Source organism: Heteronotia binoei, chromosome 6, assembly GCF_032191835.1.
Source record: "Heteronotia binoei isolate CCM8104 ecotype False Entrance Well chromosome 6, APGP_CSIRO_Hbin_v1, whole genome shotgun sequence".
Lineage (NCBI taxonomy): Eukaryota > Metazoa > Chordata > Lepidosauria > Squamata > Gekkonidae > Heteronotia > Heteronotia binoei.
Genome location: NC_083228.1, coordinates 147,768,041 through 147,788,049, shown reverse-complemented (window position 1 = coordinate 147,788,049; position 20,009 = coordinate 147,768,041). Strand labels below are relative to the sequence as shown.

The following is a 20,009-nucleotide window of genomic DNA, read 5'->3' as shown; positions in this document are numbered from 1 at the left end:
GGAGGTCCCTTCCAACTCGAAGATTCTAGGATTCTTCAGAAGGTGGTGGGCTCTCCTTCCTTGGAGGTTTTAAACAGAGGCTAGATAGCCATCTGACAGCAATGAAGATCCTGTGAATTTAGGGGGAGGTGTTTGTGAGTTTCCTGCATTGTGCAGGGGGTTGGACTAGATGGCCCTAGAGGTCCCTTCCAACTCTATGAGTCTATGATTCTATGAGCTGGGGATGTTTAGCCTGGAGAGGAGGCTGCTGAGAGGTGATAGGATCACCATCTTCAAGTACTTGAAGTGCTGTCATTTAGACGATGGGGTGGAATTGTTTTCTGTGGCCCCGGAAGGTAGGACCAGAACAAATGGGTTGAAATTAAATCAGAAGAGTTTCTGGCTCAACATTAGGAAGAACTTCCTGACCATTAGAGCGGTTTCTCAGTGGAACAGGCTTCCTCCTCGGGAGGGGGTGGGCTCTCCTTCTTTGGAGGTTTTTAAACAGAGGCTAGATGGCCATCTGACAACAATGAAGATCCTATGAATTTAGGGGGAGGTGTTTGTGAGTTTCCTGCATTGTGCAGGGGATTGGACTACATGACCCTGGAGATCCCTTCCAACTCTAGGATTCTATGATTCCTCAGTGGAACAGGCTTCCTCGGGAGAGGGTGGGCTCTCCTTCCTTGGAGGTTTCTCAACAGAGGTTAAATGGCCATCTGACAGCAATGAAGATCCTGTGAATTTAGGGGGAGGTGTTTGTGAGTTTCCTGCATTGTGCAGACTGGGGGTTGGACTAGATGACCCTGGAGGACCCTTCCAACTGTAGGAGTCTATATCCTTGTTTCTTGTCCATCCCTGGCCAAGAAATGAAGGAAAAATACAGATTCAGAAAACAGAAATAGCTACACAACAAGAAGTTGTGTTTTATTTTGATCACGAAAATTGTCTGCAGAAGCTGCGTTGCCTTTGGAATGAGGCACCACAAGCTGGTTTAAGGCAGGTGGCCCAACAGGGAGCCTCCATGACACCTTTCCTGACACCCACTCAAGTGGTTTTCGGAAAGTGAGCAAAGCCAGATGGGACCTTTGCCAAGGGGGGCTTCTGATTGGCTGAACCGGGTTTTATAAAATGTCACCTTGGGAACAGTTGCCATCACAAGGATCTTCGCCACGTTACCATGCATTTATGCCCAGAAATGCTTTTAAACAATACATTTAGAAATAACAGTGGGACAGGCTTCCACCTCAGAAGGTGGTGGTTTCTCCTTTGGAAGTTTTTAGAAGCGAGATGGCCATCAGACAGCAATGTAACGACTTCGTTACAAGGTGCTGGTTATTACCTTTAAAGCCCTATATGGCCGAGGACCTGCCTACCTTAGGGACCGTCTCTCCCCATATGTTCCCCAGAGAGTACTGAGATTTAGCTCACAAAATCTGCTGAAAATCCCTGGGCCAAAGGAGGCCAAACTAAAAGCGACAAGGGAGCGGGCCTTCTCGATTACAGCACCCAACTGGTGGGACCAGCTACCAGAAGAGGTGCGAGCCCTGCAAAACCTTAATCAGTTCAGCTGGGCCTGCAAGACCGTCCTCTTCCAGCTGGCCTTTTAAGGTGGAACCATTGTATCATCGCCATGAAAACTATGTTGATATGCATATACCAAGATTGTAGCACCATATCATACTGTGGTTTTGAATTATTAGTTTAAATGCTGTTTTAAATGTAATTGTACTTTTAATTGCTATGAATTTTATTGTTGTATTACTGTAATGATATATTTACGTCAGGTAAGCCGCCCTGAGCCTGCTTCGGCGGGGAGGGCGGGATATAAATTAAAAATTATTATTAATATTTTTATTATTATTATTATGCTGATCTTGTGGATTTAGGCAGATCATGAGAAGGAGGGCAGGAAGGGTGACCCTTTCTTACATGCCCAGGGAAATGCTGATTGCCCACTTTTGGAGTCAGGTAGTAATTCTTCTCCAGGCCAATTTGGCAAGCGATCCTGGAGGGTTGGGGGGTTTTTTGGGTGTGGAGTAAGGGTCACTGGCGGTGTTTGAGGGAGAGGTATTTGTGAAATTCCTAACTGTGTGGGGAATTGGACTAGATGACCCTGGAGGTTGAGAACGTAGAGAAAGAAGTACTTTTCTCCCTTTCTCACAATACAAGAACTCGTGGGCATTCAATGAAATTGCTGAGCAGTCGGGTTAGAACGGAAAAAAGGAAGTCCTCCTTCACCCAAAGGGTGATTAATACATAGAATTCACGGCCACAGGAGGCGGTGGTGGCTGCCAACATAGACAGCTTCACCATGGTAGTAGATCATGCCCCCATTTCCACTCTGATTCTCCCATACACTTGGGGCTCTTTAGCTTGGAGAAACGTCGACTGAGAGGTGACATGATAGAGGTTGACAAGATTATGCACGGGATGGAGAAAGTAGAGAAAGAAGTACTTTTCTCCCTTTCTCACAATACGAGAACTCGTGGGCATTCAATGAAATTGCTGTGCAGTTAGGTTAAAACGGATAAAAGGAAGTCCTTCTTCACCCAAAGGGTGATTAACACGTGGAATTCACTGCCACAGGAGGAGGTGGTGGCTACAAGCATAGACAGCTTCAAGAGGAGATTGGATCAACATATGGAGCAGAGGTCTATCAGTGGCTCTTTCAAGGACAACTCCTACGTGAGCTATGGCTGACCCAAGGCCATTCCAGCAGGTGCAAGTGGAGGAGTGGGGAATAAAACCCAGTTCTCCCAGATAAGAGAATCCACAGTTGCTCCAAGTGGGAAAATGCTTTTCTCCGACGGAAGGAACATATGAACATATGAAGCTGCCTTATACCGAATCAGACCCTTGGTCCATCAAAGTCAGTATTGTCTTCTCAGACTGGCAGCGGCTCTCCAGGAAGGGGAACGGGGAGGTAGACTGGCTTTGCGGGCCTCCCCGGCTGCAGCCTTGCCAGCAGCAAGGCGAGATGCTCCCCCCGCCCCTTGCTTTCTGAGGGCAGCTTTCCCCTCTCCCCAGCAGAGAGACCTGACGCTCTTCATGAAAGCAGACAGGCGCTGACAGCAATTTCACGGCTTGCCACGCTTCCCTCGGAAGCTGATTAGCCCGCTTGAGCTTGCAAATGGGAGGACGGAGCAGCACAGCCCACTCGGAAAGAAACCACTCGACTGCCGGAGGGCTGGAGGTTGTGCTTGGATGGGCAGCGGGAGGGAGAACCGGGAAGTCCAGCGACGGGGGAGCCCAACCTCCTGCAATAGGCATTGGCGGGCAGGGCCTGGGAAAGACTCAGGAGCAAAGGTTAGGGTTGCTAAGTCTGACTCAAGAAATAGCTGGGGATGTTGGGGGTAGAGCAGGGAGACGTTGGGGGTGGAGATGGGAGACTTTGGGGGTGGAGCCAGGAGAAAGGTTGCGACAAGCATCATTGAACTCCAAAGGGAGTGCTGGCCATCACATTTAAAGGGACCGCACACCTTTTCAATGCCTCCTCTCCGTTTGGAATAATGAAAGATAGCGGCACCTTGTTTTGGGGCTCACAGTATGGGACCCCCTGGGTCCAATCTTATGGAAACTCGGGGGTGTTTTGAGGAGAGGCACCAGCCTCTACCTCAGAAAACAGCCCCCCCCCCCCACAGGGCTCCAGATACTCATAGATCAGGGGTGGCCAACGGTAGCTCTCCAGATTTTTTTTTTGCCTACAACTCCCATCAACCCTAGCCATTGGCCATGCTGGCTGAGGCTGATGGGAGTTGTAGGCAAAAAAAGATCTGGAGAGCTACCGTTGGCCACCCCTGTCATAGATCAATTCTCCATTATATCCTATGGGAGGGCCTCCAAACCGGGGGATCCCCTGCCCCCACCTGGGGATTGGCAACCCTAGCAAAGGTGCATTCAGGGGTTTTATGAAATGCAATTTAAAAAGCTGAGGCTGCTCCCAAGAAAAGTGACCAACCTCCAGCTGGGCCCTGGAGATCTCCCAGAAATGCAACTAATCCCAAGAGGTTGACAAGATAATGCCTGGGATGGAGGAAGCACAGAGAGAAGTACTTTTCTCCCTTTCTCACAATACAAGAACTCGTGGGCCTTCAATGAAATTGCTGAGCAGTTGGGTTGGAACGGATAAAAGGAAGTCCTTCTTCACCCAAAGGGTGATTAACATGTGGAATTCACTGCCACAGGAGATGGCGGCAGATACAAGCATAGCCAGAAAATTTTTTGGCCACTGTGTGACACAGAGTGTTGGACTGGATGGGCCATTGGCCTGATCCAACATGGCTTCTCTTATGTTCTTATGTGACACAGAGTGTTGGACTGGATGGGCCATTGGCCTGATCCAACAGGGCTTCTCTTATGTTCTGATGTGACACAGAGTGTTGGACTGGATGGGCCACTGGCCTGATCCAACATGGCTTCTCTTATGTTCTTATGTGACACAATGGGCGTTTTTGCACTCACCTTCAGCCGGCGCGACCCCCCTCTTCACCGCGCAGGATCTGCGCGGATTTCGCACTAAATGCCACAGAGCAGCCGGAAGAGTCGGAAGCTCCCGGCGCAAAAGCCACTCAAACGTAAACCGCCAAAAAGCAGTTTCCGTTTGCGCGGCTTTTGTGACGGGAGTTTCCGGCTCTTCTGGCTGCTCTGCGGCATTTAGTGCGAAATCCGTGCAGATCCTGTGCGGTGAAGAGGGGGGTCGCGCCGGCTGAAGGTGAGTGCGAAAACGCCCAGAGTGTTGGACTGGAGGGGCCACTGGCCTGATCCAACATGGCTTCTCTTATGTTCTTATGTGACACAGAGTGTTGGACTGGAGGGACCATTGGCCTGATCCAACATGGCTTCTCTTCTGTTCTTATGTGACACAAAGTGTTGGACTGGATGGGCCACTGGCCTGATCCAACATGGCTTCTCCTCTGTTCTTATGTGACATAGAGTGTTGGACTGGATGGGCCGCTGGCCTGATCCAACATGGCTTCTCTTTTGTTCTTATGTGACACAGAGTGTTGGACTGGATGGGCCAGTGGTCTGATCCAACAGGGTTCCTCTTATGTTCTTATGACTACAGAGGTTCTCTCCCCCGGGTGAAAACAGGCTGCTTGGGAGGGTGGACTTTAAGGCACCGTACCCTGCTAAGGATTGTTCCTTTCCCAGGGTCCACCTCTAAATCTCCAGGGATTGCCCAAAGTAGAGTTGACAACCCAGGAACAGGAATTCTTGCAAGCCCCAGTGGGGCTGCCCTTCCAGGTTGTGGGGGAGAGAAGCCTGTCTGGGATTCCAGGGCTGCCGGGAAAGCACCAGATTGCAGGGAGGGCGGAGCTCCTTCCAGCTGCAGCTCACCCAAGAGGAGTCTCAGAGTCCGGCTGTCCTGTTCTGCAGAGGGCAGAAGGGGAAGGAGGCTGGAGGGGAGGGGTTAAAGGCCTGCAGGTAACCATGATTGCAGCCAGGTTTGAGTCCAGTGGCACCTTTAAGACCAACAAAGTTTAATTCTGGGTATACGTTTTCATGTGAACATAAGAGAAGCCATGTTGGATCAGGCCAATGGTCCATCTGGTCCAACACTGTGTGTTACACAGTGGGCAAAAAACCCAGGTGCCATCAGGAGGTCCACCAGTGGGGCCAGGACACCAGAAGCCCTCCCACTGTTGCCCCCCCCCCAAACCACCAAGAACACAGGGCATCACTGCCTCAGACGTAAGAACAGAAGAGCAGCCATGTTGGGTCAGGTCAATGGCCCACACAATGGCCAAAAAAACGCAGGTGCCATCAGGTCTATCTGTGGGGCCAAGACACCAGAAGCCCTCCCACTGTTGCACCCCCCAACCACCAAGAACACAGGGCATCACTGCCCCAGACATAAGAACATATGAGAAGCCATGTTGGATCAGGCTAATGGCCCATCTGGTCCAACACTCTGTGTCACACAGTGGCCAAAAAACCCAGGTGCCATCAGGAGGTCCACCAGTGGGGCCAGGGCACTAGAAGCCCTCCCACTGTGCCCTCCCCGCAAGCACCAATAATACAGAACATCACTGCTCCAGACAGACGCTGTAGCTAATAGCCATTGATGGGCTCTGCTCTATATGTTTATCCAGTCCCCTCTTGAAGCTGCCTGTGCTTGCAGCTGCCACCACCTCCTGTGGCAGTGAATTCCACGTGTTAATCACTCTTTGGATGAAGAAGGACTTCCTTTTATCAGTTCCAACCGGACGTCTTAGTAATTTCATTAAATGTTCACGAGTTCTCATACTGTGAGAAAGGGAGAAAAGTACTTCTTTCCCTACCTTCTCTATCCCGTGCATAATCTTGTAAAACTATGCCCACTTCTTCTGGATGCATCTTTATGACCAACGAAGTCTAAGCCTGAGTATAAACTTATACCCAGAATTATGCTCAGAATTAAGCTTATACCCAGAATTAAACTTTGTTGGTCTCAAAGATGTACGCAGAAGAAATGTGCGTAATCGTAAAGGTGTCACTAGTCTCAAACTTTTGTTCTATTGCTTCAGACCAACACAGCTACCCACCTGAATCTATCTTCATGATTTGAGCAATCATAAGAAAATAAGAGAAACCATGTTGGATCAGGCTAATTGATTATCCAGTCCAACAAAGCGGCCAAAACCCAGGTGCCATCAGGAGATTTCTCATAAGCAGAGCCAGAACTCCAGAAGCCCTCCTCACAGTTGCCCCCCCCCCCAGGACTAAGAAAACAGAGCATCACTACCTGGACAGATTGTTCCATCTATACTTTTGGCTAATAGCTACTGATGGACCTCTGCTCTATGTCTTTGTCCAGCCCCCTCTTGAAGCTGACTATGCTTGTAGCTGCCCCCACATCCAATGGCATGCAATTTCATGTTTGAATTACTCATAGAGCGAAGTGAACCCACTTCATTGCATCCAGGTGAGCAATCTCCCCTCCGGGCTCCAGACTAGGCAAAACTGAGTCTCCGTTTGAAGCAGAAGCTGACTACGCTCAGCACTGGCTGGATGGTGCCCATACCGTCACTAACCCGCCTCCATCTCACCTCCCCTTTTGCAATTCTTCCCCCCCCCCAAAAAAATATAAGTTTTCTTTGTTGATTTCTTTTAACAACGGAACAAATAAAACATTAACACACAGCAGTAAGTTCAGGTAGCATTTTTTTTAAAAAAAAAATTTAAAATGTTCCAGAAAAGTCAGACAGTTCACCTGTCACAGAATCAGTATGCAGATATCTGCTAAACACTTCAGTCAAAAATACTGTCAAGGGCTGGGGCTCACGTTGCAGGAGAAAAATCCACAACAAACTTGGTGCAAAGATCTATTTGTGCATAAGGACTTCCTAACTGAGGGGGAGGGAGACATTTTTGAGCAGGAATACGCAGGAACACAGTTCCGGCTGGCTTGGTGTTGGGGTGTGGCCTAATATGCAACTTTCCCTACAAAAGAAGCCCTGTGTGAAACAATGGTGGCATCGGGGGTGTGGCTTAATATGCAAATGAGTCCCTGCTGAGCTTTTTCTGCCAAAAAAAAGGCCAGGAGGGCAGAGAGCCCTTGTAAATTGTCCCCTCCCTCTGTCTTCTGTGGCCATATGCAGAAAGGGGCAGGGAGCGTTCCACAGCCCCCAAGAGTTCAGGAAGCGCCTCCAAGTTAGGACAGAAGGAGGGAAGTCACTGCTAGAGATCTGTCGGAGGCACGCAAGGATACAGCAGAGCCTGTCCGTCTTCTTGGCTTGTCTAAAATAGCAGTGGAACAGAAGGAGAGGAGCGAAAGCACAGGGAGGTGGTTCCCGTCTGTTAACAGATCATCTGTGACTAAACCCAGAAAACGAGGGAGGCACATTCGGCTGAAAACCAGCCATGGCTGGGCTGCCACCCATCTCCAGTCCAGCGTGGCGGGGAGCACAAGCACCCCTTTCCTGGCTGAGTCGGGGGTCATGAGAACACAGAAGGGGTTTGTCAGAAGCCCCCACCTTTCTCTGCACAGACATTTCCCTGTTCCCAGAAGCTGACCTCAGAGACTGACGGCACGTCTCAGTCAAAGCAAAGATGCAACCGCAACAAAGCAGAATCACTGCCGCACATTGTGCACACAACAGCAGACGGAAGCCTAAGGGCCAGGTGAGGTTTTCATTGTGGGACTCACAGGGCTCGACTACTCGACAAAGCCAGTTTGGTGTAGTAGTTAAGTGTGCAGACTCTTATCTGGGAGAACCGGGTTGGATTCCCCACTCCTCCACTTGCACCTGCTGGAATGGCCTTGGGTCAGCCAGAGCTCTCTTATCTGGGAGAACCGGGTTTGATTCCCCACTCCTCCACTTGCACCTGCTGGAATGGCCTTGGGTCAGCCAGAGGTCTCTTATCTGGGAGAACCGGGTTTGATTCTCCACTCCTCCACTTGCACCTGCTGGAATGGCCTTGGGTCAGCCAGAGCTCTCTTATCTGGGAGAACGGGATTTGATTCCCCCCTCCTCCACTTGCACCTCCTAGCGTGGCCTTGGGTCAGCCATAGCTCTGGCAGAGGTTGTCCTTGAAAGGGCAGCTGCTGTGAGAGCCCTCTCAGCCCCACCCACCTTACAGGGTGTCTGTTGTGGGGGAGGAAGGGAAAGGAGATGGTGAGCCAATTTGAGACTCTGAAATTCGGAGTGGAGAGCGGGATATAAATCCAATATCTTCTTCTTCTTCCTATCACTGCCCCAGACATAAGAACAGAAGAGAAGCCATGTTGAATCAGGCCAATGGCCCATCCAGTCCAACACTCTGTGTCACACAGTGGCCAAAGTCCAGCAAGTCAAGCAGGAGCCAAGTCACCAATGCAGAATCACAAAGTGGAATCAGAAGTTAGTGTCCAAAAGCCAAACGGTCAGGGTGCCAAGGAAATCAAGCAGGTCAGGATCAGGAAGGAGGGTGGATGCAAGCCAGAGAATAGACTTGTTGCTTCCACGAGGTTACCAGGTCCTGGGTGGGAGCTATATGGGAGTCTCAAACAGCCTGCTCCCTGGGTGGCAGTGACTCTGCTAGAACTCAGGGCTGAGAGATCTTAAGCATCGGCGTGCCTCATGTCTTCGCTCTGAAAGTTCTTTCCGGAGCCTGCTTCGAACTCTTGAGATGGCAGGAGGAGAGCTTGGAGGAGATTGATCATCAACAGCCGACACTGGTGCCTGGAGAGTGATTGATGGGCCAGCTGTTGTTTGTTCTGCTGAGGAACTGGCTGGCAACTCTTCCAGGTCTGTTAACCCTTCCAGCTCCTCCTCGTCAGGGCTCATGACAGCAGGTGCCCCGCAGACTCAAACTTTGTTCTATTGCTTTAGGCCAACATGGCTACTCCACCTGCATCTATCTTAGAACCCTAGAATCACAGAGTTGGAAGGGACCCCCGAGGGTCATCTAGTCCAACCCCCTGCACAATGCAAGAAACTCAAAAATACCTCCCCCTAAATTCACAGGATCTGTCAGATGGCCATCTAGCCTCTGTTTTAAAAACCTCCAGGGAAGGAGAGCCCACCATCTCCCGAGGAAGTCTGTTCCACTGAGGAACCTGGGGAGGGATGGTGGCTCAGTGCTAGAGCATCTGCTTGGTAAGCAGAAGGTTCCAGGTTCAATCCCCACTGGCATCTCCAACTAAAAAGGGTCCAGGCAAATAGGCGTGAAAAACCTCTGCTTGAGACCCTGGAGAGCCATGAATGGGGCTGTGGCTCAGTGGTAGAGCATCTGCTTGGGAAGCAGGAGGTCCCAGGTTCAATCCCCGGAATCTCCAACTAAAAAGGGTCCAGGCAAATAGGTGTGAGAAACCTCAGCTTGAGACCCTGGAGAGCCGCTGTCAGTCCGAGTAGACAAGAATGACTTTGATGGATCGAGGGTCTGATTCAGTATAAGGCAGCTTCATAAGTTCGTAAGTTTAAGTTCATGCTTTCAGGAAGTTCCTTTTAATATTGAGCCGGAAACTCTTTTGATTTAATTTCAACCCACTGGTTCTGGTCCTGCCTTCTGGGGCCACAGAAAACAATTCCGCACTATCCTCCAAATGACAGCCCTTCCAGTCCTTGAAGATGGTGATCCTATCACTTCTCAGCTGCCTCCTCTCCAGGCTAAACATCCCCAGCTCTTTCTACCTTTCCTCAGAGGACTTGGTCTCCACACCACTCACCATCTTCGTCACCCTCCTCTGGACCCGTTCCAGCTTGTCCATATCTTTCTTAAAATGCAGTGCCCAGAACTGAACAGAATACACCAGGTGAGGTCTAACCAGAGCAGAGTAAAGCGACACCATCACTTCACAAAATCTGGACACTATACTTCTGTTGATACGACCCAAAACTGCATTTGCCTTCATGGTGAAAAAGCAACATCTCCACCTCGTTGTGATGATCAGGGCCAGTTCTAGGCAATGAGGAGCCCTGTGTAGACAGTGCAGCGCCCCTGCATGCCCCGCCCCATTCCACCCCTCTACCTGTGCTCTCTTCCTGCCACCTTCGTTCACAGCTGCCCTTTCTCTTGACACCCCTGGCCAAAGTTTGCAGCTGCTGCCCTGGTAGCTAGAAGTGCCACTCTCGTGGCCTACTTCTTCAGCTCTGGGAAGCTGGGAGCACAGGCGGAATAGCCCTGGCACTCAAACTGGCAAACGGACAAGGGGCAGGGGGACGTGTGGGTGGGGGGCATCCATGGCAATGGCCTCCCCAGAAGCCCCAACTACCCCTCCCCAGGGTACACTTCTGCCAGCCCTGGCAGCAATAAAGCCACATGGAGAGTCCAGCCAGAACAAGCATAAGAACAGAAGAAGAAAGAAGAAAATAGAAAGAAGAAGGAAGGGAGGGAAAAGGGAGAAGGAAAAGAAGAAAAAGAAAAAAGAAGAAGATGACGATGATTTTGGATTTATCTCAGAGTGGCTCACAATCTCCTTTATCTCCCTCCCCCACGACAGACACCCTGTGATGTAGGTGGGGCTGAGAGGACTCTCACAGAAACTGCCCTTTCAAGGACATCTCTGCCAGAGCTAATGGCTAAACCAAGGCCATTCCAGCAGCTGCAAGGGGAGGAGTGGGGAATCAAACCCGGTTCTCCCAGATAAGAGTCCGCGCACTTCACCACCACACCAAAATAAGAAGCCATGTTGGATCAGGCCAGCGGTCCATCTAGATCGACAGACTGTCATGCAGTGGCCAAAAACCCAGGTGCCATCGAGAGATCTGCGAGGAAGAGACCCGTTTGGGGTACACCTCTGCCTAGTCGCTTCAGGTCCCCTGCATTTGCCATGCTGAGCAGGCTTGCTGAACTCCCCTGCAGCCCCACGGACAAAGCGGACTCGTCCCACCAGCAGCTTCCTCTTTGCTTCCAGCTCCACAGCCCTGACCTATATAAACACAGCCCCTTCCCTCTTCTGGGGCTGCCCCTACTGCATAAGCTGGTCCAGCACAGACAGTGTACATCAAACCTTTCGAATGCAGGAAAAACCCTTCCTGCCCCAGGGCTCTTCTCTGACCCTTGGTAAAGGAAGACCTTTGCTGGAGAAATGTAACCAGTCCAAGATAAAAGATGCATGCTCATTAGTGAGAAATGGAGATGCCTACTTCAGTTCGCTTCCAGCATTTCTTTGCGGAACTGGAGGTTTTACAGTTTAATATGGTTTCAGAAGAAGATATCGGATTTATATCCCACCCTCCACCCCAAATCTCAGAGTCTCAGAGCGGCTCACATTCTCCTTTCCCTTCCTCCCCCACAACAGACACCCTGTGAGGTGGGTGGGGCTAAGAGGGCTCGCACAGCAGCTGCCCTTTTAGGACAGAGTCTCAGAGCGGCTCACAATCTCCTTTCCCTTCCTCTCCCACAACAGATACCCTGTGAGGTGGGTGGGGCTGAGAGGGCTCTCAGCAGCTGCCCTTTCAAGGACAGAGTCTCAGACTGGCCTACAATCTCCTTCCGCTTCCTCCCCCACAACAGACATCCTGTGAGGTGGGTAGGGCTGAGAGGGCTCTCCCAGAAGCTGCCCTTTCAAGGACAGAGGCTCAGAGAGGCCTACAATCTCCTTTCCCTTCCTCCCCCACAACAGACACCCTGTGAGCTGGGTGGGGCTGAGAGAGCTCTCCCAGAAGCTGTCCTTTCAAGGACAGAGTCTCAGAGCGGCCTACAATCTCTTTTCCTTTCCTCCCCTGCAACAGACACCCTGTGAGGCAGGTGGGGCTGAGAGGACTCTCACAGCAGCTGCCCTTTCAAGGACAGAATCTCAGAGTGGCCTACAATCTCCTTTCCCTTCCTCCCCCCACAACAGACACCCTGGGAGGTGGGTGGGGCTGAGAGGTTTCTCACAGCAGCGGCCCTTTCAAGAACAGAGTCTCAGAGCGGCCTACAATCTCCTTTCCCTTCCTCCACCACAACAGATACCCTGTGAGGTAGGTGGGGCTAAGAGGGCTCTCACAGCAGCTGCCCTTTCAAGGACAACTCCTGCAAGAGCTCTGGCTGACCCAAGGCCATTCCAGCAGGTACAAGTGGAGGGGTGGGGAATCAAACCTGGTTCTCCCAGATAAGAGTCCACACACTTCACCACTACACCAAACTGCCAGAGCTATGGCTGACCCAAGGCCATTCCAGCAGCTGCAAGTGGAGGAGTGGGGAATCAAACCCGGTTCTCCCAGATAAGAGTCTGCACACTTAACCACTACACCAAACTGGCTCTCTTATTTTTCCTGGATGGCACCAATCAGCACCAAGGCTGTTGCTTGTCAGCCATTCCCTCTCAGACTTCACTGCACGCACCAGACTTCCTGCTTCCCTCCTTCACGGACAAACCTTCATGCAGCCCAACCCGGATCAGGCATGCTGGTTTCCTCTGCCCTTTGTGAGTGACCAATGCAAGCACAGGACTGCAGTCCCTGCGGCTGACTTGCTTGCAGATCCAACTAGGATCTGGAAGATTTGGCCATGAAGCTTGCTGGGTGAACTTGGACCCTTTTTCTGAGACTGGCCTACCTTGCAAGGAGGGGTGTGAGGAAAAAACAGGAGAGGGAAAAACATGAACATGAATGCTCCTTGGAAGAAGGGTGGGACACAAACAGACAGCCTCCCAAGCGGTGTTCCCTCTGAGTTGAGTTAGCACGAGCTAGCTCACAGTTTTTTTAATTTCCAGCTCACACATTTCTGTCTTAGCTCAGGAAAAATGGCCCCCGAGCGCACTAATTATATGCAGCAGCTCACAACTATAATGCCAGTAGATCACAAAGCAGAATTTCTGCTCATAAGACTCCACAGCTTAAGGGGAGCATTGCTTCCAAGGCCTCCTTCTCTGCAAAGAGGGTTTGAAGAAAAGGAATCATGGAATCATAGAGTTGGAAGGGACCTCTTGGGTCATCTAGTGCAACCGCCTGCACAATGCAGGAAACTCACAAACCCCTCCCCCTAAATTCACAGGATCTTCATTGCTGTCACATGGCCATCTAGCCTCTGTTTAAAAATCTCCAAGGAAGGAGAGCCCACCACTTCCCAAGGAGGAAGCCTGTTCCACTGAGGAACCGCTCTAATCTCATGAACACCTCCCCCTAAATTCACAGGATCTTCATTGCTGTCAGAGGGCCATCTAGCCTCTGCTTAAAAACCTCCAAGGAAGGAGAGCCCACCACCTCCCGAGGATGAAGCCTGTTCCACTGACGCTCTAACGGTCAGGAGGTTCTTCCTAATGTTGAGCTGGAAACTCTTTTGATTTAATTTCAACCAATTGGTTCTGGACCTACCTTCCGGGGCCACAGAAAACAATTCCACACCATCCTTTAGATAACAGCCCTTCAAGTCCTTGAAGATGGTGATCCTATCACCTCTCAGCCGCCTCCTCTCCAGGCTAAACATGCCCAGCTCCTTCAACCTTTCCTCACTGGACTCGGTCTCCAGACCCCTCACCATCTTCATCACCCTCCTCTGGACCCATTCCAGCTTGTCTAGATCCTTCATAAAATGTGGCGCCCAAAAGTGAACACAATACTCCAGATGAGGTCTTACCAGAGCAGAGTAAAATGATACCATCACATCATGTGATCTGGACACTATACTTCTATTGATACAGCCCAAAATTGCATTTGCCTTTTTAGCCACCACATCACACTGCTGACTCATGTTCAGCGTATGATCCACTAAGACCCCTAGATCCTTTTCGCACATACTACTGCTAAGACAAGTCTCCCCCATTCTATAACCATGCATGGGATTTTTCTTACCTAAATGCAGAACTTTACATTTATCCCTGTTAAAATTCATTTTATTGATTTTTGGAAGGAGTTTACACCCCTTTCATGTATTTCCAAAAGGCCAGAACAGCTAGACTAGAGTCCCGTAGCACATTAGAGACCAACTAGATTTTCAGAAAATGAATATTTGAGAGTCAACTCTCCCTTCATCAGATACAAGTCAGAATGAAGACCCCTGAGCCCTTATATGTGACTGACCCAACGTCACCCAGCTAGCTTCCTGTGGCAGAGTGGGGATTCGAACTCAAGTCTCCCAGGTCTTAATCCAACCCCTTCGCCTGCTACACCACACTAGCTCTAAGAGTGTGAGAGGCAATGCTCCCATAAGTGACTCAAAGAAACATATACCTTGGGAATCTGGTTGGTCTCTAAGTTGGTCCTGGATTCAAATCTAACTCTTCTACCACAGACCAACACGGCTGCCCTCTGAAACTAAGGACAACAGAGTAAGCAACTGCTCATCAGGTGAGCAAGACAGATGTGTGTGTGTCCATAACTCCAGGATTCACCGCTTGCTAGGAGCTATTTGGCCAGGGATTCCGGAGGTTTTTCGCCATCTTCTGGGTTTGCAGCAGGGGCCACAGCGGGTGTGCTGGAGGGGAGGTGCTTGTGAATTTCCTGCATTGTGCAGGGGGTTGGACTAGATGACCCTGGAGGTCCCTCCCAGCTCTATGATCCCACATCCTCCACTTGAGCAAGCTCAAACTTGCTCAGCTAACTAAAGCCTCACCTAAAGAAGAATAATTGCAGATTTATACTCTGCCCTTCTCTCTGAATCAGAGACTCAGAGCAGCTTACAATCTCCTTGATCTTCTTCCCCCACAACAGACACCCTGTGAGGTGGGTGGGGCTGAGAGGGCTCTCACAGAAGCTGCCAAGGACAGAGTCTCAGAGCAGCTTACAATCACCTTTCCCTTCCTCCTCCACAACAGACATCCTGTGAGGTAGGTGGGGCTGAGAGAGCTCCGACAAAAGCTGCCCTTTCAAGGACAACGAGAGCTATGGCTAACCCAAGGCCATTCCAGCAGGTGCAAGTGGAGGAGTGGGGAATCAAACTCTGTTCTCCCAGATAAGAGAGCTCTGGCTGACCCAAGGCCATTCCAGCAGCTGCAAGTGGAGGAGTGGGGAATCAAACCCGGTTCTCCCAGATAAGAGAGCTCTGGCTGACCCAAGGCCATTCCAGCAGCTGCAAGTGGAGGAGTGGGGAATCAAACCCAGTTCTCTCAGATAAGAGAGCTCTGGCTGATCCAAAACCATTCCAGCAGCTGCAAGTGGAGGAATGGGGAATCAAACCCGGTTCTCCCAGATAAGAGAGCTCTGGCTGACCCAAGGCCATTCCAGCAGCTGCAAGTGGAGGAGTGGGGAATCAAACCCGGTTCTCCCAGATAAGAGAGCTCTGGCTGACCCAAGGCCATTCCAGCAGCTGCAAGTGGAGGAGTGGGGAATCAAACCCGGTTCTCCCAGATAAGAGAGCTCTGGCTGACCCTAGGCCATTCCAGCAGGTGCAGCCCTATATGGCCGAGGACCTGCCTACCTCAGGGACCGCCTCTCTCCATATGTTCCCCAGAGAGCACTGCGTTCCAGTTCACAAAATCTTTTGGAAATCCCTGGGCCTAAGGAGGCCAAACTTAAAACAACCAGGGAGCTGGCCTTCTCTATAAAAGCGCCCCAATGGTGGAGTCAGCTGCCGGAGGAGGTGCGGGCCCTGCGGGACCTCAACCAGTTCCGCAGGGCCTGCAAAACTGCCCTCTTCCAAGAAGCCTTCAAGACGTAACCAGACTGAATATTACGCTGCCTGGATAAATAGAGACTGTAGCACCACCGTATTGTTTTTTAGCTTTTTAACATTAACTTATATTTGTATTTATATTGTGAACTGATTTCACCTGTATTGTTATATCATGATATCATATCATGTTTTGTAAGCCGCCCTGAGCCTGCCTCAGCGGGGAGGGCGGGATATAAATAAAAGCTTATTATTATTATTATTATTATTATTATTATTATTATTATTATTATTATTATTATTATTATTATTATTATAAGTGGAGGAGTGGGGAATCAAACCCAGTTCTCCCAGATAAGAGTCCACGCACTTCACCACTACACCAAACTGGCTCTCACTAAAGCCCCAACTAAAGACAACGAATGGAGGATCTATAAATATTAATGGGGATGGCTTCCTGATTAAACTGCAGCGGCTTGCGATGAATGGAGCCCCAGTCATTCCCCCCAGAGGCAAGACAGGTGGGTGTGTGTGCACGAGTGCATGTGGAGGAGCATTAGACAGAGCAGGAGGCTGCTGTTTCTGCCGCCGCCACCTGCCTGGGATACTCACTTCCGCCGGGGAGGCTGTCTCTGTCAAAAATGCACAGCTTGTAGCCAAACTCGTTCTCCAGGACTCCGCGCAGTGTCAGCAGCACAAACTCTTCCTCCTCGGCGTTCCTCGCGTAGGACACGTAAATGTCAAACTCCTTCCCGTCTGATGGCCCCAGTTGGAGAGAACCACAGAGAATATTAACAACAACAACAATAATAATAATATTTTTTTAAAAAAAAGAGAACACGGCGAAGTTGAGCGAGTACATTTGGTTCTCTCACCGCTGCCCCCGCTTGCTGGTTCTATCGCGGAGCCTTAAGCAAAAGACGCGTTCTGCGTCCCCTGTCCGTGGAACGTCAAAAAGCGCTCTGTCCTCCTTAATAGGTTCAGTGAGGAACTTTGTGCTTCTCAAAAAGGCACAGAGGCTTCTGTGACCGTAGAGGGAAGGCCGGCTAAGGAAGTCTGGTTGCTGGGGCAACCCCACGGCTTCAAACTGAAAACTCTCAGCCTCAAAGGAAGCGTTCCACCAGCGTGGGAGAGAAATAGAACCTGGGAGAGCGCGGCCAAGTTTGCGCGCTCGGCACTTTCCAATTATTATCCCGAGCCAGAAGGGCAAGTGATTATGTCAGCTTCTGCTTCTTCTGCTCCAGTTAAGGTCAAGATTATTTATTATTAACGTGCTCAAATGTATTGCATTTTATGGAGCTATCTCTTCAACGGCAGATGTTAATTTGATGGCAGAGTTTAATACCAGGCGCTTATCCAGGTGGCTTCGGGCAAAGGGACCTACAAATCGTAGGCCTGCCGAGGAATACAAGGGGATAAGGAATAGACACAATTAAAAGTACAACAATCCAAATTGGCGATTTTTTTAAAAGAAAGGAACACAGCAGCACTTGGCTGTTAAAAGCCATTTCAGAAGCTATATCAAGAAAGAGGCTATCTCAGAGAGCCCACATATTGTGTGGCTCTTGAAGACTCCACGGCTCTCTCAGACAGCAGCTTGAAGAATACATTTAAAGTTAAAACTGCTTTCTTTTTACCTCTCCCATCTATCTATCTATCTATCTATCTATCTATCTATCTATCTATCTATCTATCTATCTATCTATCCATCCATCCATCCATCCATCATCGATCTACCTATCATCTACCTATCTATCTATCTATCTATCTATCTATCTATCTATCTATCTATCTATCTATCTATCTATCTATCTATCTTATCATCCATCCATCCATCCATCCATCCACCATCGATTCCCCACTCCTCCACTTGCACTTGCTAGCATGGCCTTGGGTCAGCCATAACTCTGGCAGAGGTTGTCCTTGAAAGGGCAGCTGCTGTGAGAGCCCTCTACAGCTCCACCCACCTCACAGGGTGCCTGTTGTGGGGGAGGAAGGGAAAGGAGATGGTGAGCCACTCTGAGACTCTTCGGAGTGGAGGGCGGGATATAAATCCAATACCTTCATCTACCTCACAGGGTGTCTGTTGTGGGGGAGGAAGGGAAAGGAGATTATGAGCCGCTGTGAGACGCTTCAGAGTGGAGGGCGGGATATAAATCCAATATCTTCATCTACCTCACAGGGTGTCTGTTGTGGGGGACGAAGGGAAAGAAGATTGTGAGCCCCTCTGAGACTCTTCGGAGTGGAGGGCGGGATAAAATCCAGTATCTTCATCTACCTCACAAGGTGTCTGTTGTGGGGGGAGGAAGGGAAAGGAGATTGTGAGCCACTCTGAGACTCTTCGGAGGGGAGGGCGGGATATAAATCCAATATCTTCATCTACCTCACAGGGTGTCTGTTATGGGGAGGAAGGGAAAGGAGATTATGAGCCGCTCTGAGACTCTTCGGAGTGGAGGACGGGATATAAATCCAATATCTTCATCTACCTCACAGGGCGTCTGTTGTGGGGAAGGAAGGGAAAGAAGATTGTGAGCCCCTCTGAGACTATTCAGAGTGGAGGGCGGGATATAAATCCAATATCTTCATCTACCTCACAGGGTGCCTGTTGTGGGGGAGGAAGGGAAAGGAGATTGTGAGCTACTCTGAGACTCTTCGGAGTGGAGGGCGGGATATAAATCCAATATCTTCATCTACCTCACAGGGTGACTGTTGTGAGGGAGGAAGGGAAAGGAGTTTGTGAGCTGCTCTGAGACTCTTCGGAGTGGAGGGCGGGATATAAATCCAATATCTTCATCTACCTCACAGGGCGTCTGTTGTGGGGAAGGAAGGGAAAGAAGATTGTGAGCCCCTCTGAGACTATTCAGAGTGGAGGGCAGGATATAAATCCAATATCTTCATCTACCTCACAGGGTGCCTGTTGTGGGGGAGGAAGGGAAAGGAGATTGTGAGCTACTCTGAGACTCTTCGGAGTGGAGGGCGGGATATAAATCCAATATCTTCATCTACCTCACAGGGTGACTGTTGTGAGGGAGGAAGGGAAAGGAGTTTGTGAGCTGCTCTGAGACTCTTCGGAGTGGAGGGCGGAATATACATCCAATATCTTCATCTACCTCACAGGGTGTCTGTTGTGGGGGAGGAAGGGAAAGGAGATTGTGAGCCCCTCTGAGACTCTTCGAAGTGGAGGGCAGGATATAAATCCAATATCATCATCTTCTTCTTCTACCCCCTCCCTGGCAGTTTTCAAGCAGCAGCTGGACAAACACTGCTCAGGGATGGTCTAAGATAATTCTGCACTGAGCAAGGAGGTAGACTAGATGGCCTCTAAGGCCCCTTCCAACTCTGTGACTCTATGAACTTTGAGTTCCACAAGGTAGAAATGATTTATTAGAAATGTGGCTGATAAATGTTTTAACTAAATAAGTAAAATAGAGCCGTCAGCAATACTTGTGGAGGAGAATATGAAAGCCATTTTCCTTTCACCTGCCTTCCCCACCAGCCAAAGAGATGGACAGTTTGATGCAGTTTTTAAGCAATGCCCATGCAGGCCAGTGTTGCATAGCCGGGAAAGAATAAGATGATGATATTGGATTTATATCCCGCCCTATACTCCGAATCTCAGAGCGGTCACAATCTCCTATATCTTCTCCCCCCACAACAGACACCCTTTGAGGTGGGTGGGGCTGAGAGAGCTCTTACAGCAGCTGCCCTTTCAAGGACAACTCCTATGAGAGCTATGGCTGACCCAAGGCCATCCCAGCAGCTGCAAGTGGAGGAGTCTTGTGTTCAGTTTTGGGCACCACATTTTAAGAAGGATATAGACAAGCTGGAATGGGTCCAGAGGAGGGTGATGAAGATGGTGAGGGGTCTGGAGACCAAGTCCTATGAGGAAAGGTTGAAGGAGCTGGGGATGTTTAGCCTGGAGAGGAGGCGGCTGAGAGGTGATAGGATCACCATCTTCAAGTCCTTGAGGGGCTGTCCTATAGAAGATGGTGTGGAATTGTTTTCTGTGGCCCCAGAAGGTAGGACCAGAACCAATGGGTTGAAATTAAATCAAAAGAGTTTCCAGCTCAACATGAGGAAGAACTTCCTGA

The 20,009-nt window shown here is 50.0% G+C and overlaps 1 protein-coding gene across 1 annotated transcript in view; it reads right to left on the bottom strand.

Moving 5' to 3' along the window:
- Positions 1–20,009, bottom strand: part of IL1RAP (interleukin 1 receptor accessory protein) — a 131,632-nt gene that overhangs the window by 24,334 nt on the left and 87,289 nt on the right. The window contains exon 10 of the mRNA XM_060242786.1: positions 16,531–16,674. Coding sequence (XP_060098769.1) covers positions 16,531–16,674 — 144 coding nt within the window. The remainder of the gene's footprint in view (positions 1–16,530; positions 16,675–20,009) is intronic.